Source organism: Rhipicephalus microplus, chromosome 1 (assembly GCF_043290135.1).
Source record: "Rhipicephalus microplus isolate Deutch F79 chromosome 1, USDA_Rmic, whole genome shotgun sequence".
Lineage (NCBI taxonomy): Eukaryota > Metazoa > Arthropoda > Arachnida > Ixodida > Ixodidae > Rhipicephalus > Rhipicephalus microplus.
The window spans coordinates 226,144,164-226,169,053 of record NC_134700.1 but is presented as its reverse complement, the minus strand read 5'-3'; the positions used below and the strand labels follow the sequence as shown (position 1 = coordinate 226,169,053).

Here is a 24,890-nt window from a genome sequence, read left to right as displayed (position 1 = left end):
AGCTACTATGAGAGACTCACTTGCACTGTAATGAACAGTGAGGTCTGCATAGGCTGTGTATCTTTGGGTAGCTACGTGAGGCAGTGAAGTAGATAATTGTCTTTGGGTAGCTACAGGAGGCAGTGAAGTAGATAATTGTCTGTACTCATTTCTATGCATGTGTAACCTTTCAGCAAGGAAAAAAGTGTTTCCTCGACTGTGCAGTGTTGCTACTTTAGTAACACGTTTAGCAGTTCGTGCCCTCAACATGCATTATCAGCTTTAAATCATGCTCTGCATTTTCAAAACAACTCCAGTGCATTTTGTTTTCCATACTCTTGCAAATAAAATAAGGGCATAATTAAGACTTCATTAGATGCATTGGGCTATGGAGCAGCTACAGTTCACACTTTTATGTGCTTGGGTGTATAACAGTGCTCTAATTGGTTATTTGCTGTTCCAGTTGCTGATAGTAGCCTTGTTTATTATCCTTCATGTTGCGATTTCCTCGCCCTGCTCTTATTCATTTGCAGCCGTTTGGCCACAATCAGTCCCAGGCAACAATATTGGAAGAAAACACAATTTTGAAAGCAACGGATGTGGAGTTTCCCGCGAAGCCTGCTGTCAGTAATGAGGCTAAGGTGAGGCATTGCATCATGGCGTGGGTTATGTTCAGTCATTAGCAACACTGTTACAAAAGCTTTAGTTTTAGTACCCACAGCAGTTAAGCCAACTGACGAATAGTGTTGCTGACTTGCTTCATCATTCGTGAAATTCGGCAGCTGTGTTGTTCATCATGTGTAGACAGCATTTTAATGGCCACTGTTATTTACACTCTTATATTCGCAAGATTAATTGCTATCGTGCGCACATGTTTAGTGAAAATATAGGTTTTGTGCTGTAGTAACAGTGAAAAGGAAGTGTCGAGATACGACGAGAATTACAGCTTACATGCTGCTTTTATGCAAAATGCCAAGAAAGTGCGTTGATGGCATTTGTTCATTGTTGTCTTAATATGTTCAGTAATGCATACTTCTTTCTCACAATCATGAAATCTTAGTTATGAGGTTTTACTGTGCCACCAGGTAGCTCGATATTTTGTACTTAAGGGGAGACGCTCCTCGAAAGCACTTTTTTTTTGTTATTCAACTTAGAGCTTCAGAAATTGGACCACTGATGCAGTTTTTCCTCCTGATTCCAAATCTGTAATCAGTTTTTACATAAGTGCAATAGTTTGGGAGTTGTGTTTCAAGTAATGGTGAAACTTGATAAGTTTTCCGGGAACTTTCGCGCATACTAAATGTTCATGCAGAGAGTTGTTCAATGGCTCCTTTTGCTCCCTATTAGCCATAGAGTGCCGATATCTAGCTAGAAATTGTGCTCCAACTTTGAAACTATGAAAAAAACATCTGTGTAGCAAAGTACCCTTTTTTTTCCACTCGACCACCATTAAATTTATTAATAGATATTTACAGCTGATAGGTTGTGCTGATTCAAGTAGATATCGGCACCCTACGCACTCTCCTCAATGTGTGTGCCAAATTTCGTCGTCGTATGACCATTCTAAGTGCCCGAAACACTTCCCGCAAAAAATGCAAATTGGCCAAAATTGCGAAATGAGAAAAACGCGTTTGAAAGTTTGAAAGTCTGTATTTACAAAAATGAAAAACGCAGTAGCACGAAACTTGTGCTGAACACATACACACATGTCCAGAGGGAATATCAGTTGTCTAAAACTCTCCAGCACCGTAGGTTTTCCCTTCCCGGCTGGTGCGGCAGGACTCTTCCACCCGGGCCCTCTTGGCTGCACTGCGACGGTGTGCCCTCGCCTCAGCGGTCTGACGCACATTCATCTTGTGCATGCGCATGCTGTCTCGGCGGTCGCTGAGGGTAACCAGGGCCTCCGAAGGAAGCACCCCAAGCTCTTCCAGCACCTTTTCAAAGCTCGCGTGGCCCCGGTTGAACCACAGGACTGCAATGGCTGTGGCTGTTTCCACAGCAGTCCGGGAAGCAAACCGGGTCTTTGGACACAGCAGCCATATTTTGCTGTTCAGGGACTCGGCCGCGTTCTGTGTCTTGCCGTGGAGGCACCGGGCAAGCAGCTTCGCATCTGAGAGACGCTTGTAGATTGGGAGGACTGCCAAACCCTGGGCCTTGGTCAGGAGGGGGGTGTGGCACGGTGCAGGCTGGCCCTGCGCCTCAGCACGTCGGTGCTTGCACCACGAGTCTGGGCCTGCAGGACAGAACTTGTGACTTCCAGCACCGTCTGTTGAGCACGAGTGCAAACATGAGGCCCATATGGCAGTGTACATCTTGTGGACATTTCCCCGATTGTTCACAATGGCCACCTGAAAGTAAGTTTGAAGCTTCTGGATGGTGGTCTCCTTCAGCTTCTCCCCTCGTGGAAGTGGCGTTGGCAGCTTCCGCAGGCCGGTGCCCAGACGTTTCGCCACGTGGTTGGTGCACTCCTCTTTTTCAATTGGAGTGTCAGGGTACACGTTGGCATCACAGACCCCGTTGTAGGCCTTGCTGTCTCCATCGCTTAGGAAGATGGTGAACCGCAGGGGTGTCTCATAGTCCACAGTCCTCTGCCAAATGCGCACTGCAGCTTCGGCCTCCATGGCATGCGAAGAACAGTCGCAATTCTTCTCACAAACGGGATGATGAAACGCCTGCCATGTTTCTTCATCGCCTCCCATGTCGTTATGCAAACTGCACGCCAGGCAGAAGTTGGAAAGCACTTCATAGTCCAGGCACAAACCAGTGTCCAAGGACACTACAGTTCCCACACCATTGTGGCTTTTGTGGCCTCTTTTTTGCCATGTGCCGTCAAACATGACTGGCACGTCACTGTTACCAGCCACCTCTTTGGTGACGCTGCGTGCCCTTTGCATGTTTTCACAAACAGCCTTCACTGCCGCACTGTGAATCTTTTTGCCGATAGCATGGAAGGTCTTATGGTGCATAGGGTTTGGCAATCCAACTACTGCACAAAATCGTGAAAGTTGGTCATGCCCGATACCGACGGCACGCGCTGCAAGCACCACTTTCAGGTTCACGGCAAAGGCGTCACGCGAACTCCCGCTGTCGTAGCTTCTGCTTGCACCGCGGCCGCCATCTGACGCGACCCGCTTCGACGAGTACGCGGACGAAAGGATGCTCTCCGAGCACTCCGCATTCTCGCAGTGTAGCGCCAGAAACGCCGAAAGGCCTTTCCGCTTTTTATTCGGTGCCCGAACTGCGAGTTTACTCTCGTGACAAACGGGGCATGCCGCGCCTGCGACGACGGCCGTCAATGCACCCAACTCGCACAGCACTACGCTTTCGGCACGATCGGCATTCGGCCTGACGTCGTTTTCGAATAACGCGATCTTTTTCTGCGATGCACTCACAAAATTCACTGCAGCGTTGATCTCGTCGTCGCAGTTGCCATGGTCGACGTTGCCGTGGTCGATGTTAGGCCTACCGGCCGCTGGCCCGTCGCGGACATTTTCGTTGGCGGTGGCTTTCTTGTACGTCCTCCGCCGCTTCCCTCTGAACTTGTTCTTACTTCTGTATTTCCGATGGTCGGCAACGGCCTTTTTCGGGCTTGCCATCGCACGAAAACAGCGAAAAATAACTCCGGAAAACAGTGAAGCGAACTACGGCAAGAAAACACGGGTGCTGTCAGCCAATGGCGGCCCTGCGTTAGTGGCGCGCGGTTTGAAACGGCGGGAAAAGACTGTTTTTGTTGCTTTTTTTTTAGATTTTTCGTGAACGTACGAGACTTCAAGAACCGGGATCGTGGAGAGTAAGGACAACTCTACACGAGCCAGCGGCCGCAATATGGCGGACAGCTCTCTTCGCGGCCCCGCGAGCACGCGAACAGCAGCCCGTTTTGTGTAAATTTCGTGATGCCGCGCGTCACTGCCGCTCACTCAGACGCGTTTTTCACTGACTTCTGATGCTTATTTCGCTGTGATATTTTCAGATGTCAAAATATAATGTATAAAGATGATAAAGCAACAAAAAACAGAAAAGGTGAAATTTGGAAAAAAAACGCGACTTTTCGACCCGCGTCTCCCCTTAACTTACAGTAAAAGACCACATCTGCGCAAATTTTTAGAATAATTTAGCGAGCACTTCAACTCTCAGAGTTGTGTATACAATCTTCTACCTGTTGTCACATTGTTGTGATGGTAAAAAGTAAGGCGTAAGTTTAAGACTGAACTGATTATTTGGCGAACAGTGATAATGAGTGCAGTTCTCGGTCATCTCATCTATAGATATAACACGTAACATCTATAGATATAACATGCAATCTTGTTACAGCAGCTGAAAGAACATTTGAAAAGGTTGTAATACATGCAGGCAATGCCTGCACAGAGTGATGCATGCAGCAGTTTACGGCGGGGAGATGTCGCAGTGAAAATGAAAAGGAAGTATGCATGTTAGTATGGAACACTCATAAGTAATACTTGCCTAGCTTTAATAAATTAATTTCCTTAAAATGCATTTGAAACTAAAATTGAGAAACATAATGCTGAAAGAGTCATGTCTTCTCTTCTTTTTTCCACCTTTCTCCCCCCCCCCCCCCAATTTTTCTCCTGTTGCAGCAATTCATCCGCCGCTGCTTACAGTACCGCAAGGAAGATCGCATTGACGTGTTCAGCTTGTCCAACGAGGAGTACCTGAAACCGAACTATTCAAAACATGGGCGGCAGGCCAGTGTTTCAGACAAGTCGTAGCAAACATCGTTGGCCTAAGGAAATACCTTTGAAACTAGCTGGAACAGAGATGAAGCATATAAAAGAGAAAGAAGTGCAGCGGGGACACATTGGGCAAGCGTGCTGCCACCACCGTCACCACCACCAGATGAGAGCGAAAACCAAATCGGCGACAGGTCGTGCACTGCTCCCGGAGCGGCACCCCCCCTTCCCCCGGCAGTTTGTTGTTGCTGTTGTTCCGGGGGATCCTGCGCGTGACTAGGCAGAGACGGTGTGTGTTCCTTGCCAGGGCAGTGAGGCACGCGAGACACGTGTGCCACAGCTGGGGAAGCATGTTTGACACTATGTTGGCAGAGGGAAGGGACATGTGGACTGGACTTGTGGCCTGGACTTGTGGCACAGCATGTCCTTGCTCTTTCCCTCCCTACACCGCTTCTCTCTGCCACCGTATTTTCTCGCTGCTCGTGCGCTCCCTCTCGCGACGCATCCAGCGTCGGTGTTGTGTGGGCGTGCTTGTGTGTGAATAGGCATGTATCAATGAGGGGATTTGCCTTCTCTTTCTGTACTTTTTCTTTTCCTCCTCATCCACTCCCCTTCACAACTCTACACCCATGTCAAATCTACCTGCTCTCTACTCCCATCTTTCCTATCATGAGACATGCGCTGCCAACTACTCGCAGTGACTGCGAGTTGTGCTGAGTAAGATTGATTGAACGACCATTACTCTGTGCTTATTGGGATATCTGCCTTTCTTTCTTTTCACCCCTCTTCCCCCTTCAGTTGTCATTACCATGGACACTTAATTTTCTAATTGAAAAAAGAGATGAAATAGCGGGGCTCACTTTGTGAATGAAGTGAAATTTAAAATTTCTGGTGCTCTAAATATTGTGAAGTCATTGCAAGAAAGTTTGGAGAAAAGTATGTAATGGTGTATGGTTCCCTATGAATTCGGAGCCCTGGGTTTCTTTAGTGATTATCAGTTGAGCCACAGCTGAAAGTTGCCTAGCAGTGGTTAATTAATAGGAATGATTGCATGGAGGCAAACAGTATAACAACCAAGGCAATGATATTCCCCTCATTCTGAAAGATTGCTGCATTTTCCTTCTGGTGTCATGAGATGAACCCAGTCTTTTGAAGAGTCCATTATTTCATTGCATTACCTTTTGGTGTTGCCATTTCATTATTTCAGCAGTAGCATGGGGTGTCTCTCATGTTCAGTGATAAGCCATTACGAAAGTGTTTTCTTTTCTCTTTCTCTTTAAGATAGTTTTGTGCAGACAATGAAGTGTCCTTTCAAAATCAAAAAAAAGTAAATGTGGCCTTAATATGCTGTGTTTTTCAGTGTATAGAGTTATGAGTTTCGTTTAATGGGGAATGTAAAGTAGCAGCTGTTACACGTCTGCCTGTTTTTTTTTTTTTTCCTGTTCTTGGCTGCAATATCTTTTAGAGTATGCTTTGCAGCTTGTTCTTTGAAAAGAAAGATCAACCGCACACACAAAAAAAAGAAGTGTCAATTATGGTCTTGCAAAAACTCCACAATTACCTTCACCGTTGTAGTTTGCAAGACAAGGTGCCTAGTGCTGTGAGTAAGGTTAAGCCCCTTCCTTTTTTGAACAAAACCTAGAGCATCGTGGAGTCTGTGTTGTATGCACAAATTTCTTTTCTTTCTTGTCATTAGGAATATTGACACTGGGTTATGGCTTCCGTCGTGGCCGTGGATGTATGTTAACTGCCTCATCCTAATATTTTTGTTCCACTCTCTTTTTTACTAGTATCCTTAATATTGCCACTGTGTGTGGAACCTTGCAATGCATTGTTGTCTGAAAATGCTGTTGTTTGAAGACTGTACTAATGGCCCATCCCACGAGCTCCTTACTTTTTTTTTTTTCTTAAGTAATGAGAGCATGTTATCGTGGCTTGTGAAAAGTGTTTCTTGTAAATGTGTTCAATTTTTTTTAGTATTTCTTTTTTCAGGACATTGTTTTTCTTCTTCAATTGTGCGTGTACAGGAATGTAGTGAGGACTGGTGGACACAGTAGATTTTATGCTTTTGTTGAAAGGACATGTCAAGAAGCATTGTGTAGCAGGGAACGTATTGTTAGTGCATTCTTCTAAAATTCATGAACTTATCATGAAAGCCTATGTTCTTTCTTTACTTTCTCGCTCTGGGAGCAATGCAGGCTTGTTGGTTAAATCTGTTGAACAGACTAGATGCTTTTTTCTGTTTGAAGTTGTATCGTTTTAGAAATTGACTTCCCAAGAAACTATTCATTCGCCTGTCTCTTTTTTTTTTTTGTGCACGTGTGATGTTGAGTCAACTTGGGGAGCACACTTTCTAGTCAAGCCCCTCTGTCCTTCATCCCCCCCTTCCCCTCATGCCCTCTACACACCAGTAGTTGATATCTACACAATATGAACAGTGGCACTTCTTGCCTGTGTCTATACTACTACTACTACTCTGTGATGACTTTCTATACTGCCGGTAGAAGCGACATCTCGGCACACGCTGTGCTGCTGTCGAGGTTATGGAGCTCATGGGATGGACTTGCCAGAGAGCATGTGGATCACGACCATCGTCATCGCTACCAGTGTCATCAGCTGCCTTCTCCTTTCTGTTCTGCCAAGTTGCAGCTGAGGAAACAAAGAGACTTTCTGTTAATAGATGTTTTCCTCGTTACTCTCCCCCCCTCCCATATCTGCTCTCCAGCACAAGCACGGCATCACACTCTGGCTTGTGGGAGTTGCGGAAATATGTTAATTACTCTTCAATTTCTGCTGTTGCACATTGTGCACGAATGAAAGAGAGAGAAAAGAAAAGATGAAGAAAAGGAAGTGCTTCGCTGAAGAAGTGTGTACAAAGCAGTGTGTGCGTGTGTGTGTGTGCAAGCTGTTCCCACCTACTCTCTCCCTTTTCTCTGATTTGGGCTTGTTGGTACATAGCAGAGACATTTTTTTTTTAAAGGAAAAAAAAAAGTGAAAAACAAGCAGGTCGGGACGGACGGACTGCTTAGTGTTGCCGCTTTGACTGCTTGAAGACTGATGGCTGCCACCATCGTGATGATGCCAGGGGCATGCCGAGTGTTTTTGTTGGGAGTGGAAGGACTTAAGCCGACACAGAAGCAGCCATCTCTGAAATTTGGCTGTGGGGATGCTTCTGTGTTTATTTATTTTTAAGTTTTGCCCAGTAAAAACGAGGAAGAAAAAGAGATGCTGAACCAATAGTTGTGCTTTTTTTTTTTCTTGTGGTCTGCACTGTGCTTTACCTTGCATAATGTGCAATACTCGCAATACTGCGATCTCTTGGACATGCTTATAAAGGTGAGTGAACTTTTTTTACTTTTATCTTGTAAAAAAATTGTGGTAGTAATACACAACTATTGTGTGAGGCCAGTTGAAAGTCCCAGCTAGAATCATCTTGGGCTAAGACGTATCTACCATTTCCCTCTTCAAAGGAATGCTTAATGTTGTAAACTGCCTGCCCATTTATGTTGCAGTATAAAAGGTGCCCACGATTCCTTTCTTTAATTTGGCATTGAGAGGTTATAAAAATGTGTTCAAAAGGCCTTTACAGTATTTGCTCTGGAAGCATGGCTTGGCACAAAAAAAAACCAGCAACTTGTTGCCTTTTTCGTGCTTGCTTGCAGGGGCTTTTTATTTTGTACGATAGACTGCAATAGTATGCTAGTTGGTCGAGATGCCTCGCTTGAAAAAAGTTTTAACTCAAACCAATGGCGTGAATATGTCTATTCAAGTGCATCGATAACAGGCTCCACTTGTGCACTATAAATTTGTTCGGCTGCCCGTGTAGCATACTTGGACAAATGCGTTTGATACCTAATTTGAGGAAGCCTCCATGCAACAATTTTTTCAAAGTAATTCGCTTTAAGATGTATGGCCCTAGTTCTTTGAGGTTTGCAAAAAGGTCAAATAGTCCTTTTTTAGGACTAAAGTACGTGTGTGTTATCATTAATGAAATATGGTGCATTGGAGTATTGATGGAAAAAGCTTTTGAGCCAACAATGTCTCGTGAAAGTGGATACGAAAATCTCTATTAACGCGCTTGCTTAAAGTGCTGCTGAAGTTGGTGTTCTATACAAGAAAGTTAAAAAAAAAACTGCTCTCTCCCCCTCTTTAGTTTTCTGCCGTAGCCTTCAGTGAGGCAATGTAAGTACAGTGCAGCAGATTACGGAAGGTTTAAACGATATGCAAGTTCAATTTTTGGAAACTAAGATGAAATGACTGGCGGAATTAGTCGCACTTGTCCAGCCGGACTCGTGCTCTGGTAGAAAGAAAATTTATGAAAAACTTGAAAAGGTTGAGGGGATATTTGAGAAGATTGTCGATTTGCTGGTGAAATTTATAATGCTTATAGTTGAAAATTGCGATTATGGAAATGGCCCATCTGTAATGAATGATTACGTTAATGTGTAATTGGGTTTTGTCAGAACTTGAAGCTTCCAATCTAAGTACGATGCGTGCAGTGGTATCGGCCCCACATGGAATTTCGTTAGTTGTATCGTGCAGAACCGACTACGTACACTGATACATGGAGGCTCGAACAGGTCTCGAGCGAGAAATTTGTTCAGATACAACTCTGAATCTCCGTTCGTTGAACTTTTCGTTGCATGGTCATTCGGTGCTTGGTCATACTGTCAAAAAGAATACTGTTCCAAGTTGAGGTCACAAATTTCTGAGCACCAAGATGGACCGCTTTTTCTTGGAGTACACTTTGAAGAGAACTGCACTGAAGAGGCCGTACACTGATAACCAGCTCAGCAATGGAGCCCACTCAATCCAGGTGCGCCGGTTTCTGCTCTCTGCGTGTGAAAAAAAAAAAGTGGCATGCGAGGTATGCAAATTAGATTGACGTCCCGAATTAAACTACTTTAATTTAAAATAAATGAAAGTGGCAAATAAATAATGCAAGGTTATTGGGGAAACGCTTTGGTTAACCGACTTGCGCCTCGTCGGTGTCGGTGGTGGTAGTGGTTAGAAGATGAGAGAAGGCACCTAATTTCTGCAACCCGGTCGGGAGCACGGCGCAGTGCCTTGGTGTTGCAGGCGCGACGCAAATCAATTCGCGAACGCTATCGAATCTACTAACCCTCGCAACGCCGGCGACGGCCGGGTTAGTCCAAATCGCTTCGGCAAATGTTTCAGCGGGCGAAGGAGCTTCGCTCTCCGGCGTCCTTTCAATCGCAGATAAACTACACTGTGGATAAACGAGCCGAAAAGGTGAGTGAGTGGTTCTTGAGAAGAGGAAACGGGCACCTAATTTATGTCTGCATTTTGGCGACGCGGCGCAGCGCCTTCTAGGGGAGGGGGGAAGGATGGATAAAAAGAATAGTGGAAAGATATAAAGAAATCACTCGATGTGCGCGCTCGAACGTTGCGAGCGGTGGAGCAGGTGAAGAGAGGGAGAGTGACGTCACTGCGAAAGAAGGCGTGACCTACGTGGAACCGCCCCAACACCTGCGGCGAGGGGAGCATGGTGCGGCGCGTTGGCACGGACACACGGACAGACAGCGTTACTCAGGCTAATCGAAGAGCTGCTTCACATTAATAAAAAGCTGACATCCAACTATTGGTTGGAAGTTGTAACTTTTTTTTTTCTATAGTACCTTTTTGTGTTATGTTTGTTTGCTCCAGTATATGCAGTCATGATGCCATGTTCTAGCAGCTAGTGGGAACATATACTGTGAATCCTTCACTGAAATATTTCATGTTGGTGGAATATAAGTCCTCTCCAGGAGAGGATGCAAAACCGACATGTAGAATATTGTACCCATTATAAAAATTTCAAATTGGCAAAAATTTAATGCCAACCATGCATTCCAGTGATTGTGGGAGGTACCTTTCTATATAGCCCTTTCGGACGCTGACAGATGTTAACACACATACACAGAGAGCAATCAACAACCAGGAGTGCGAGTCTGAGTTATTTGGTTGAGCAACGTTAAGAGCAAAAAGAAAATACTACAAAATTACCAGTGCACGTGTAAAATCTGCTGTCTTCAATACCTTTCGACCCAATGTATGTATCTCTTTTCTTTCATTGTTCCTGCATGTTTGCACAGTTTTTCTGGAATGACACTAATATTAATTATGTACTTTGGCCTCCCTCCACAGATCCATGTATCGCAGCTGTCTATCCATGTCAACTGGGAAACTAGTGAGGCAAAGTAATGTGTGTAGGAATGGAAGCTTGAACGAGATGGCATGTGTTCATCTTAGTTGAACCACACAAACGAAACAACAAAGAAAAAGAAACATGGACAGGTGCTGTCTGTCTGTGTTTCTTTTTCTTGTCTGTACTGTTCAACTAGGATAATATACGTAGCTTCAAGCAGTGATGTTCTTTACTACGTCGGAAGAATTCCCATTCAGACATGAAAATTCTCTATTTTGGGAATAGTTCCCTGCAAACGGTGACAAAATTCCCAGCATATTTCCCTGCACAACAGTACTAATTTCTGCCCCCATACACGCATACCCCTCTACAGCCGCATAACAAAAGTATGACTTTATAATTTCATATACTGTTAGCACACTGCATATTGTGGGCTTCAAGTCTAACACCAATAATGAAGTAGAAATCCCTCTGCATAATTTCAGAAACAAATCTTAAAGGCTATTTTTGCGTGGTGCATGCATGAAAGCTGGAAGAGTGGCCTTCCGAAGCCTTTTCTAAACACGCTTTGGGTAACTGCTACAAGCACACTTGCTGGGTACCCACTACACAATAAATAATTGTAACTTTTGTGTAGCAGGCGAGCATTCGCTACGCTATTTTTCGTCATTCTTTGGAGAAGCGTTGTATCTGCTACACACTTGCTAAAATTTTGTGCAATTTTTTATGCAGTGGTTCATGATGATGAAGAGTTATGCCTGAAGTGGGTATGCGCCTCAGTTAATAGGTGATCAAGAACAAGTTTTCTAATGGGTTGGAGCATTGGACGACCCACTCGTTACGCAAGTTGCATTGTGTGATGCCTGGTTATTCTTTTAATGTTCTAAAATGCTTTATTACTCATATTAGCACAAATATTTTTCCGACATCAATTCTACCTAAAGCCAGCTTAGAAACGAGTTCCAAGCACTGGCGTGGCTCCTGTGTACTTTACTGGTGATAATGTCATTCATTAAAGAAAAAAAAAAAACTGGCGTGGCTCAGTGGTAGAATACTGGGCTGGCATGCAGCAGACCCATGTTCGAACTCCATTGTGCCCTTGGGGTTTTTTATTTACCGAATCTTTTTTCTTATTTCTTGCGATACTGGTTACGAACACTGGCGGGCGCGACGGCGGCGGACAACTACGGCGCTGCATGTAACCCGTGTTCTGATCTCGTAGCAGCTTTCGCTGTAAAACATACATTCTCTCCTTCCTCTCGTTCATATCTTGTACTCATTGTTGACTACTCTAGCCCTTTATGCCTGCTTGCACACATTGTAATTTGCAGCGTTCTAACTCTGTGATTCATGAAACTAAGAGCGTGTACAGGGTTCTTCTCCACCAGGGGGAAAAAAGCCTCCCAATAGCTCAGGTCCAAAAGAAAACGAGCTGTGCTATGGATGCAACATGCTTCTCACAACCGCCTACCTTTTGTGCCAGGCTTTCTTAGGGGTAGGTGGGAAATAATATGTTCTTAGAATGCGACATCAGGTGCCCTTGTCAACCATTGTCATCAAAGTTGTATGTGGCTTCAAGATCCTGCTTGGCTTTGAACAAGGATGGGACAGGTCTGACTAAAGATGTAGAGTTGACTGGACGCCCATTTTAGATAATTATGGGGATTGCCCCCCGCACACACCTATGCATGCTACATTTGTCAGTTCTGCTTTTATCTGGTATGTATGGCATATTTTTACCTACATTAGGTAGGCATGGGTCGGCGAGCTTACTCATGAGTCGACTCCCTCAGCCTCGGATCAAGCCATGAGTCTGTGCGAATCTGAGCGCGCAATATTTTGGCGAGTTTGAGTGAGTCTGCTTTAAAAAAAGTTTCGTAAGTGTGAGTTCGACTCAGTTCGACCCAGGAAAATTTTGGTGAGTCTGAGTCCGAGCGAGTCCAAAGTACAATATGTATATATTTCTCGAGTAAGTCTGAGTGAGTTCCACTTCCTTTTGCCAACCTACACCTACAGGCAATAATGGCTAGGAGAGCTTTGTGATGTTGACTAGGGTCAAAACAGACAGCAGGCAGACATTTATGAATGGAGAATCAGTGAATATATAAAAAAAAAGATATTCAATAAAGCCAAGCAGGAAACACGTTTGCGTCATAATTTTTTTCTTCTTATGTGAAACAGCACAAAATGCTCTTACCACAGTCCTCTGGCTCATCAGTGCCATCGCCGCAGTGATCAATGCCATCACAAAACAGGGCCTTGGAAATGCAAATCTTTGATTCCATGCACAGAAACATGTCGTTCGGACTGCACCGATTTTCTGAAGCGTGACAGAAGAGCCATAAAACAGCTGTAAGTTGACTTAGTGGTGATAGCAGAGTCTAAGCGACTTTATAAAATTCACAGAACGCGTAAAGGTGCACATGCAGTCCCAATTGCCATGCTCTGATATTTCTTATTGGAGGATGTTTCACATAAACAAGGCCAAGCACGTTATTCCTAATCACTGAGAAGCTGGTTGTTATCTTGTGAATCACTATAATTTTAGAAATAATAAAGTCTACTTAGTATTAGTTATATGAAGGAGATATTTCCAGCAAAGCACTGCTTTTTATTGCTTTCTTAGTTGTCGCTTTTAAGAGAAAGAGTAGAAGAACATGGAGGATAGCATTGACTAAGCATTCATGAGACTTGTGTACAACCCAATTATGTGAAATTAATTACATGTTGTCGATTAAATTTCTTATATTTGTGTAAATGGTTATAAAAGCATTATTTTCACTCAACGTGCTTTTATTGACAGAGGTTCATACCAAATCAACTAGTCTTTTTGTGTAATCAGCGACCTGTAACATGTCACTTCATTCACAAGAAGAACTGTAACAGGAGACACAGCTTTTAAGATGGTGTTTCATGTGAACTACAGTCATGTGCCTCAAGTCACAGAATATGGCAGCCTCGTGGATGTGAATGTCTTGAAACACACGCCTTAGCACTCTGTATATATTTGCTCATCTTAATGGCAATTCACGTGGGCTGTATTGTTGACCCAGATATCAAAACCTCACTAGTCTTTCATTTTTACGTGGTAATTTTATAGCTCCAAACCTTTTTCTACTCATTCATTGTCTGCGCCCCGGCATTTGAGACATTAATGAAAGTTAATTGCATCATGGTGGGGCAAGGGGCTGAGGCTACATGTATGCAACCCCAAACGCTATGCAAGCGTGCCTGCACATTTTACTTACGACTCATCATAAGGTACCCTTTAGGTGCTATTGTAGCCAATGTGCTTGGTAAACCCACAATGTTCCAACAGTTACTTAATTTACACAAAGGCATGCAACCCCCTTTGTAATTATCAGCTCAAAGTAGAAAAAAAAAAGGCAGTTACTCGCTGACTGCTTTGATGAAATCGATTCGAACAATGTGTTGAATCTGCCAGAATTTTCGTGTATTTTTTTTATAACTTCATCGTGTATTTTTTTATAACTTCATGGCTTGATGTTTATCCATACTTGAATGACCTATTCACGTGGTTCTTGGGCATGAGGTTCCTGGTATGATATGGAACACTGCTAAACTACGGGATATTTTCAAGTGTAAGCCATTCTTTTTGAGCCAAGATCACGTCAGATACAATCTTTCTGGTGCGAGTAGGCAAGGAAATGCTTGGCACTTAAAATTGAAAAAAAAGTAACATAAAAGTAATTGATCTATTAACACGAAAGTGTTTTATGCCGAGATCCACCACGGCTACACTGCTGTTTGTTTCTTTGTCTCTTTTATCCTGGCGCAACCCACCATGGGGGATCGGCCATGAAACGAACGGTGCCTTGCTATTTAAAAGGAAATGTTCATAATTTTAAAATGTTAAATTTTTATTTATAATGCTTGATTTTGATAACTTTTTTTAACGATATACTTAGCATTCAATTCTTCTCGTCTCCCGAAGGGAATTGCAAATGGCCTCGCAAACGCTCCTGTGGCTGAAACCCAGCACGGTAGCCCCAAAGGAAAGAAAAACCGGAAGGGATAAATTTAATCTAAACCTTCGAAGCGGTTCGTCTAAAAGTTTTTTCTCTCTGATTGGTGAATAATCTGCGCGTTAGAAAGAAATGATCAAGAGATTCACATTCATTGCAATGGAGGCATAAAGGTGACTGTACCAGACCAGACCTGTGTAGGTAAAAATTCAGTGGGGGGACTCAACATAGTATTTTGGTACCTGCAATCTCGGTCCTTCGGGAGGAACACCATCGATTCTTCCAACGATAATTGAGGTGAGGGAACTCAGAAACTGACAACGCAGACTTAGCGAAGTTGTCCGATATGGCAAATTTTTCAAAACGCGCCACAGTTACAAACACCAATGTCGGCAAAATAGACAATATCGAACCATTACATAATAAAAGTGCGAGTGCATCCACTTGTTCATTTAGAGGTATACCTTTGTGCCCTGGTACCCACACCAAGCGAATAATATGTATATGTCTTAGAATGAGGGAATAAAATATTTCTAAAAAAAGAACAATTTGATGCAGTTAATAAGGAACAGACGGATAGGCTTTCTGTCAGAATGGCGGCTTCTAATAATGATAGGGGTAAATTCCATAGAGCTCATATAATGGCAAGTAATTCATGATAAATAGGAGTAAAGTCAGGTAAGCGAATTGAAAAAAGACCAATCCAAAGATAATGATGCAATTCCCACCCCTACCTTTTCTTCACAAACTGAAGCTTAAGTTGTTATCACTGCAGCCGTTTTTAAACTAGATAAATGGTCCTCCAAAATGCAATTTAAGTATCTACTGGGTAAATGTTTGCAATTCTTGGCAAATATGTCATCCAATTCTATTAGACTTCATTGTATAGATCTGCTTATGATTAATACTTCACAGAGCTGCACTTGAAATGTTTCCAATTGTGTCTGTGTGAAAATTACTTGGGGACACCGTAATCTTGGCCACAGATGGTAAGAAAATTGCGTCGGATGATCAAGAAAAATATATTGCGATCTCCTCAATGGCGATGCATAAATCTTTAGAAATGTACGCACGCTTAGGATGTTAATCTGAGTACGGAGAGAAGGCAAGCGTGCTTCTTTGTATAAAATAGTATTTGATACAAATTTTGGAAGTCCAAGACATAATCATAATGATTTGCGTTCTAAAAGAACTAGTGGTCGTAGTTTGTATGCAGGCGCACTAGAAAACAAGACGCAGCCGAACTCTAATATTGCGTAAATATGCATGCAGTAAATCATGATGAGAACATCATGGCGTAAACCTGAACGTTTGTTGCTGAGTCTACAAAGTATTTACCATGTATACTGACGTATATCCATCATGGATATGACGTGAAATATACACTAACCCCCGTATTCACAAATGCTCCTCGACTCGAATTTCACTCTTCAGTTGACAGAGTTGAACACTGCGCCACCACTTGGCTAAAAATGATGCTGCGCTACTCAAGAATCGCAGCAGACTATCGCTAATATGCAGGGACTTTCCGTGCCTAAAGATGGCGCTTCCATCGGCTCTCTCAAGTGAAGGCAAAGCGTTGAGTGAAGGGAGGTTTTAGAATACGGGGGTAAGAGACAGCAAAAAAAGAAAACCATGAAGGTTTTGTTGCTGGGAGTCGTACCTGTGGCCCCTCACTCCTAAGCATACGGCACGAAACGAAAGGGCCAGGGAACACCTAAACTGGGACACGATGATGGTGATCAAAACTTTATACTCCCAAAAGAGGGGACCGGCCGAGAGGTCAGTTACACTGCTTAGAGGAGGTCAGCAGGGATTCCGAAGAACACATTCTTGAACAAACTAACGGTGAGATATTTATATACACCATTTGCTGTTGGTGGTACTCAGAGCTCATTGGCTTCAGCATGTTTTCATCGCCCCCACTGAGATGGCACGACAGGCTAGAAGAACACTCTTTGAAGATTGTCGCCTCATGTGTTAGGATGCGTGCACTTATCTCATGGGAACGGTTCTAAGTTTTGTGCTCCCATCACAAGTTAGGGAAAGTACGAAGGTCACTTTGCTCACTGTAGTGGCCGCTTTTGCAAAAAGAGTGCGCCGCTCAAACATGAAGAAGTTGCAACTGTGACAGTTTTAGTTTGCACTCTATTAAGCACTATATAATAAATACCGTAACAAGGGCCAGATGAGGATGAAGCATATAATATTGGTTTCTTGCAGCTGTGGTTAACCCGCTAAAAAAAAAATTTGGTTCTAGTTACGTGAGACACCCTCTATTCACTGTGACAGATGCGAAAGCGCCTAGCTATTTTTAGTTATTTATATTCATTTCAAATTTTTTTCATTTGTTCATCATAAAGTTTGTTTTGCTGTTGCTAATTACCAGGCAATTAGAGCTATAAGTGGCAATCTGAATAGCAGTAGTATTCTGCAATGCTTTATGCCACTGCGGTACATCTGAGACGTTTCTGGCCATCTCGAGTTTTCTTAAGAAGAAGTGTTGAAAAAGTGCACATCAGTGAATATGTTGTTAATGAGTGATGATCTTGTAAGTAGATGGCAACCCACTGGCTCATCAGCAAGTGGAGCAGTGACACCTGTCATTAAAGAAAGTGTCGACGAACAGCGCATCATGTAAAGAGCTGCCATGTTAAGCAGCCAAAGCAGTGCCAATAAGTTGTTTTGGAATTAAAACTAACGTATTTGGGCAGAAAAGGCAGAGATTTTAGATAATAACAGACATATCACTAAAGTTAAACAAAATTGGTAGCAGCTAGGAAATATTCAAGAAAACATTTTGTTTATAGGCATCTGATATCCCTCCTCATATAGGCCTATAACGACAAATGTATCGAAGTATCTTAAGATACAGCTGGAAAGTATCGTATCAGATACAACAATTCTGTAGTATCTTGTGTATGTATACCGAATACATTTTGTTCGAGTATTGCGATAAAATTTTAAGGTATCTTTGCTTAGCTCAGGAAGAAAATGCAGTAGATGAAAAGACAACTTGGTGCTTGCAGGGACCGAACATCAACCTTCAACTGATGTGCCCGAGGCTATGTCACTTGAACTACGGTGGCAGTCCACATTATTGAATATTTATGTGCATGCAAACATGGGAATGTTAGTCAGCGCTGCTTGTAGAGTCGGCAAGTGAGGCACACTCTTTTCATTTATCAGCTTGCGTCACATGATGCGTCAGCGAGCAGACAGCTGAGTAATAAGCCTTCGCTTACTACCCGAAGGCATCAAGTCTGCCGGAACAAAAACAGTAGAATGCTTGTAAATGTACAATGAACTTTTCCTGTAATTTCTTTAGCTTCAGTATCTACTGGTTTTCATTAACGTTGTGTAAAACAAAGAAATGAGCCTTTGAAATTTCCTTCTTTTATTTGCTTATTGACAGGTTGCATGTAGTGACTCTTCATTAGTGAGCAGCACGATAGCTTACATCTAGCATTCCTAGCCATCTCGCACGAAAATCCACACAAGGCTTTTGAAATAGTTTTTCGTTTGTGAACTTGCTGAAATAACTTGAACCATTTGAGACTGGATCATCGTACAGCCCGCTTAAATCAGGTTAATCCAAGGTAAACCTTGAGCCAAATGCATTCTATCGCATCCTAATGCTATGTCGTTTCATATATATTGGGTCAGAGCTGTCAAGAATTTACAAAATAACCTGCAAATTTACTACAGAAAGGAATAAAAGCAAGCAGTTGTGTGGAATGCATATTTACAATCAGTTTTATCAACAATGTCTCACCAAAGAGCTTAAAAAATTACTCCTAACGTCACTGAGAGAAGTTAATCAGACTGGCTTCCTGCATGACATCACTTAGCCTTGCAAGCCATCGCAGATTAATATTACTTGCAATGTAAATACTTGCATTTCCCATGTATATACTATTCATAGCAGAAAATAGATTCATGTGGGCCAGAAGTTCATGCCGAATTAAGCACCTACCATGGTTGTCTAGTGCTTGTAGTGCTCAACAGTTGGCCCAAAGGTCACGAGATTAAGCCCTGGCTGCTGCGACCGCATTTTCGGTTGATGTAAAAACGTTTGATGCCTGTGTAGTTCGATTTAGATGCACAATACGGAACCCCAGGTGGTTGAAATTTCCGGAGCTCTCTGCTATGACATTTTTCATAATCATATTGTGGTGTTGGGATGTTAAACTCCAAAAACATTAATTCAAGCCAGCCATACCAAAGAACATTAGATACATATGTAAAAAAAATGCTGCTGATGTGCACTGTTGAGGACTACATAATCAGGCAAGGAACAAGAAAGCGAAAGTTCTCGTTGAAAGATTTCTTATCACTTTGAATATGTGCACTGCTGACATTTGTTACATTGTTATAGATGACGTAGATAGACAAGGTCAAGATTTCAAGATACTTACTGCTGACATAACCAGTGAACAATATGTTAAGTCCAGTGTAGTTCCCACTTGGAGTTGACTTTGTGGTCACCACTACCAGCGTGATTCTGTTCTCTCGCATGGCAACGAAGCGAGATCCAATGGCCCGGGATGTGCACAACGGAGCCAGCAAGACCCTTTCATTGTCAACCAGCTGTGAGGTGAATATCAAATATGTCGTGGTTCAATATGATGCCACAATAAAAAGGAACTCATTCGTTTGTTGTAGTTGTGTAGTTAATTTATTTATTTTGTGGTTGCTCTTATCGGGCTTCATTAGCAGAATTTTCTAGTATGTTAGTCTTCTATGTATCTACAAAAATTGTGAGCATGCTCACTAATTAATTGTGCATGGAGGTCGCATACATATTTGTAACTTTATTTAACACCACATTTGACAGTGACCTTCGTGTGACTTGTTTGAAAAATACCACAGTTCAAACATTTAGCCTCAGACAGCATTACATTGGAATTAGAACAGCATGCTCATTTGAACATGCATGTGACCTCTTGCTCAATTGTGCCATGCTTTGTGGAGCCACAGATTTTTGGAAGAGGCAAGAACAAAGTAGCTCATGAAATCTGGAAAACATTTTTATCACAAAGGAAATGTGAGTAAACATTCTGCAAGAGATGCGTGCGTAAGATTGTTTGGTAGTGTTAATGTTAAGTAAAATGATCGTGAATTCACGTGCATGCGTTATCAAAAAGAATACTTTTTCATACGCTTCACATTTGCAGTTTTGCTAAATTTATTATTATTATTATTATTATTATTATTATTATTATTATTATTATTATTATTATTATTATTATTATTATTATTATTATTATTATTATTATTATTATTATTAGTTCACACTAGCTGCACCAACAGCAAGTATTGCTTGAGCTCTAACAGTTTCTGAAGGTGCACCAGTAAGTGCCATTAAGTTCTTGCCTCTAGGCAGTCAGAAAGGGAGGAACAGCACTTATGCTTGCTGGCCTATAAATACAAGCTTCTTTTTCTTCTATGAAAATAACAAATGGCTTCACATTAGCACATGAGAATTCAGTTTTAGCAATGCGTACTTGGCATAAGCAGTACTGTTGTGTACTTTCTTAATTTGTGATAGTCTACACTCCTAATTATCTAGATGTCATACAACAGCCATCATGTACACTAGTTACATTGAAGTACGCTCAAACCTCAATATAAGAAACCCGGATATAGTAAAATATCAGTTATAATGAAGTAAACGAAGAATAGTCTTGTAATAGATACAGTGTTAGGAAAATACCTTTACAATGAATTTTCGGGTATGACGAACTTATTTGCGTGCGATATGAAAGTTTGTTATAATATGAGGTTTGACTGTACACTAGTGCAGTGATTGCACTACATTAAGACAGGATTTAAACTGAGGATGGCTCCTTCACGGATTATCCTCATTTACACTTCTAACTGCAATACTCATACAACAGAAACCACATGCAAAAAAAAAACTAATTAATAGTGTTATGGTCTGTCCACTTAGGCTGGCCATCAGGTCATGGCAGAAAGCTAGGAAGGTAGAAAGTTGTATTAGTTGGTATGATTTTACACAAGTACAAACAACAGGAACAAATGTGTTATGTTTGTCTATTTACTCTATTAGTGAATGAAAACAGTTCCTGGGGCTTTCACTCAGTCTCGTGGTGACTGGACATTGATTCTGTCTGTAGAAAAGCACTGACAAGCTTGATTATTTGCAACAAACACATAAGAGAACACCCACACATGCTAAACTGAACTTCCCGACAAACGCAGTATTGATAATACTGGTGTTGTTGACTTTCCCACGTCAAGTTCATCTGTTCAGACTAGCTCAAAAGAGAGCAGTTTGCTTTATTTTTCATTACTGTTATTATTCTCCATTCACAAAGTCTATTCTTGGCACCCCTCAGGTAGAAAGGTAATAGGTCATTGAAAGCATTGCACTTCATTATGAATTTTTTTTGTCACCTATGAAACACACTTTTTTATTGTTTGCCAAGCAGCTAAATCTCGACATAGGCCACTCGCATGCTCATGTATTCAAGAACTGCCATACTGTAATGAAAAAAGTCTATGGCTGCTTGCCAGCAGAACCGACACTACATACACTGTGTGCATGAGCACACACTTGTAAAACAAATACATGGTTAATGTGAGAACTGTTATATTGATGGACATTTCAATTCAAAAGATGTGTCCATAAGCTCTAAAATATTTTGTCTAGGCAATCACCTTTCAGTTTAATAGGTGTTAAAGCTTGAATCATACATGTGTTTTGTTTAGCGATGCAGCTGCACAGAAAATATTTTTTTTTGCAGCTGTACTTACTCTCATCAGTATCTGCACAGTCTGTAGATAATAGCATGCATGCAGTAGAAGTCATGGTAATCTTGTAATGTCATTCAGTACGTCACTGAAGGCTGTATGGCCTCAAAGAACTCATAGAATTATTTTATTTTTGTTGTAAAATCAACTCTAATAAATTTTCACCCATTGATTCGAGTGAGCATGCAAAAATAGCTCAAATTATTTGAACAATAGAAGCTTCTGGGCATCATAGACACAGTTGAAGGAACCATGATAATAAATTAATCAAGGTCCCTAACTCATATTTGCTTTCCTGCTGTTTGATTTCATTTAAAAAAAACTGGCAGTAGCACTCATGGGTCTTGGCAGGAGGGTGCCAAAGGGGCAATGAGTCCTCCCAAGACACTCCAGCACTTGCCCTCTACCTAAGTCTCACTAGCATTCGCACTCCGCAATGCAAAACGTGTTTGCACTCCCCAAGGCACAATCCTGCTGACGCCTATGGCAGCACAGGAGGCATTTGGTGATCTCCTCGACACCATATGGTCATTGCGCTCTATCATATTGGCCATTTCAACCTGACATGAGCTCCGCATCACTCCAGATGGGAAAGCTTTCACCATTATTGAAATCAATGATGCATGGTTCTGCGTACCACAGCTACAAAAAGCAACGAAAGTACTACTGTGGTTCTTGAAGGCTTCAGGATTGATTGCAAGTCTCCGAAATCAAGCACGGAACTGTTCCTGAGTTAGCAGCATCAACGGTGGTCTTTTTGTTCTCTTAAAATTTTCTTCCCTATCCCAGTGTATTGTAGCCAACCATGGACATACGTGCTTAAGCTGCCTACCTTTAATTTGTTCTCCTTGCTGAATGGTTCATAAGATGAGATATACTGTGTATATAAATCAATGCAATTTAATTATAATAAGTGAGAATATTATTTTGCGTAATATGTGTCATACGAATAAATGGACTGAAATGTGTCAGAAAATTTTGTGTCGTGACTCTTTTTTTTTGTCTAGCCTAACCTCACTTGCATAGCATGCACGAGTACCTTCATGTAGTCGAGGCATCGCGTTACGTCCCAGCGCATATTGAGCATGCGCACGACGAAAAGCAAGCCATCTGCCCACGGTGCACTAACAGTGAGGGAACAGCGAGAGTTGCCTGGGTATGGAGGGTGTCTGCTCAATGTCAGCTCAACTGCCGAATTTACACTGCTGTCACTGAGCTCCAGTGAGTGCTGGCCATCTTGACACTGCTCCAGTAGGCGGACTGCAGAGGGGCAAAGGAATTACGTAAATTACACTTGTTGCCTTAACTACTAAACAAAGCTGCAAAGTAAATCCATGCCATTTTCTCGGCAGTAAACCCATTTTAAGTCATTGAAAAATTTCTCCTGCTTCAGGATGCTATCAATACCAGGACCAATGCATTTCCACGGCGGTGGTTCTACAATCTGAGCTCACCAGGATGCTAGGGGGTTGTTGTGTGAGGGAGAATGATTCAAATCCCAGAGCATGCACACTGAATCTTGAACCAGGATGAATTTTTGTCAATTGCATGGCTTTCTTTGTGAAAAACTCATGTGGACTTATTTCAAATATTCGTTCTTCGAATGGGTGGATTAGAACTTTTTCCATGAAAGATGTGGCGCAAGGCTAGACTGGAGAAGAAACAATTCGGGACGGAATGAACGTCAACTCATACTCATGAAATGATGCACCAATCTAACCCAACATAATGTGCTGCTGAAAAATTTTTTCTTTGTATGAGCCTTCCTCTATACTTTGGGCATCCCCAAAACTTATTTGCAATTCCAGCTGTTTGTACCAATGTTAATATAAACACTCTATGTGGTTATCCAGGCTTGTACTTTGTTTGCTGGACATGCACTCATCCAAATATAGATGCTTGAGCATATTTTCATTTATTTACTTATTCAATATTGATAAGTTAAGCACTAAATATCAAATTCTTTATTGCTATTTCATTAATTTTGATATTATCTGTTCAGGCAATTATTTCTGAGCCTTTAACAATTGTTGAGCGAAAACAGGAAGGCTTTTCTTCAGTTTGTCGTGAACAAAAAAGAAAACATTTCAACAATTTACCCCCACCCTGTTTACACTGAATTATTTCAACCGCAAGAATAGCTTTAATTTTAATACTCCACCATCCATCCATGCATCCTCTCATGTATTACACAGTATACACATCATGCTTGCCAAATACAACATTCAGGTTTATAAAAAGCCAAAATCCTCTTGCGGAACGCTCTGAAGATCGTGTAATACAACAGTGAAGATTGTATTAGGTATACAAATCAAACACCAGTAGTATTCCGGGCTTTTAACGCTATATATGCCTGCTCTTTATTTACTTGGTCAAATCAGTTTGGAAGCTCAAATTGGTAGTAGAGGGCCAAGAAATGACTATAGTCGACCATGTATCAATAAAGTTGCTCTGACATTACCGTCCGTACTGATTACTAATTGTGCTTCATATGAATAAACTGTGATTACAAAGACGGAGTTCACACCTCTGGCGAGGGAAATTAAGCAAAATTACGAGACAGAGCGCGCTAGGGAATCTACAAAATAACTTCACTTAAATGTATTCATGGTTACTTAATTACACTTGTGCAAAACCTCAAACGAGATGACGATAGTTATAGCGTGAGAACAGAACGACGGCGCAGAGACAAGAAGGACACGAAGGCTTGTTTGTCTCTGCGTCGTCGTTCTGTTCTCCTGCTATAACTATCGTCATGTCATACCAACTAGCCCAAGCTGCCACACCTCAAATGAGATGGTGATCCTGTATTTACGGTACTGAATCTCGATGCACTAATTTTCATCGCGTTGACTGCACTTGAAAATGTGACAAATGAGGTGTGCAAACGTCTCACATGAAAGCTGGGCGTCCGAGTCAGCGAGGCAGGCTATAAGGAAGAAAAAAAGTTTCCGCGTCAGCATTTTCCCAGAGTTCGAGACGAATTCCATTTGGCGCGAATTAGCGCGCGAAACTAGCAGCATGCGAAACTAGTGGCGCCCTACATTTCATATTTGCGCGCTTCTTAGCGCGGGCGTCAACTCTAGCAGACGACATTTTTGACGCCTCCTATCGGTTGGGACCCGCTGGAGACGCCTCGGGCGAATTACATTTTAGTGCTCATCTTAGTTTAAGCTTCGCTAGATCGAGGCTTGCAGCAAATAAAGTTATTGGTAATCTATATCCACCGTCGTACGGGAGGTAAGAGCACCAGTTCGTGGCCCCGTTTGCGTTGTTCTCTCGGTTGTGCTTTGCCAATGGCTTTGCTTCATT

General features: G+C 42.2%; 3 protein-coding genes and 1 long non-coding RNA gene across 11 annotated transcripts in view; 3 read left to right on the top strand and 1 right to left on the bottom strand.

The window, feature by feature from the left end:
* Nucleotides 1-7,906, top strand: part of LOC119159598 (Tousled-like kinase) — a 157,584-nt gene extending 149,678 nt beyond the window's left edge. For all 7 annotated transcript variants that reach the window (XM_075891460.1, XM_075891461.1, XM_037412403.2 and 4 more), the window contains 2 exons: nucleotides 513-620; nucleotides 4,575-7,906. In XM_075891460.1, coding sequence (XP_075747575.1) covers nucleotides 513-620; nucleotides 4,575-4,706 — 240 coding nt within the window. In that variant the 3' untranslated portion in view covers nucleotides 4,707-7,906. The remainder of the gene's footprint in view (nucleotides 1-512; nucleotides 621-4,574) is intronic.
* Nucleotides 7,907-9,354: 1,448 nt separating this feature from the next.
* LOC142809687 (uncharacterized) lies at nucleotides 9,355-19,940 on the top strand. The gene is made up of 3 exons (XR_012894661.1): nucleotides 9,355-9,483; nucleotides 12,997-13,167; nucleotides 19,330-19,940. It is a non-coding gene; the product is annotated as an uncharacterized LOC142809687 (long non-coding RNA).
* LOC119166800 (uncharacterized) lies at nucleotides 9,366-24,829 on the bottom strand. 2 transcript variants are annotated; one of them, XM_075891464.1, is made up of 5 exons: nucleotides 24,475-24,829; nucleotides 22,618-22,838; nucleotides 19,220-19,391; nucleotides 13,013-13,135; nucleotides 9,366-9,502 (listed from the first exon to the last, which is right to left on the bottom strand). In XM_075891464.1, the coding sequence occupies exons 1-5, from the start codon at nucleotides 24,599-24,601 to the stop codon at nucleotides 9,366-9,368; spliced, it is 780 nt and encodes a 259-aa protein (XP_075747579.1). In that variant the 5' UTR covers nucleotides 24,602-24,829. The 2 variants fall into 2 exon arrangements, with proteins under 2 accessions (XP_075747579.1, XP_075747580.1); XM_075891465.1 differs by having other exon boundaries at nucleotides 22,780-22,838.
* ctrip (E3 ubiquitin-protein ligase ctrip) overlaps nucleotides 24,715-24,890 on the top strand; it is a 125,897-nt gene continuing 125,721 nt past the window's right edge. Inside the window, exon 1 of the mRNA XM_037412410.2 lies at nucleotides 24,715-24,818. The gene's annotated coding sequence lies outside the window, so the exon portion shown is untranslated. The remainder of the gene's footprint in view (nucleotides 24,819-24,890) is intronic.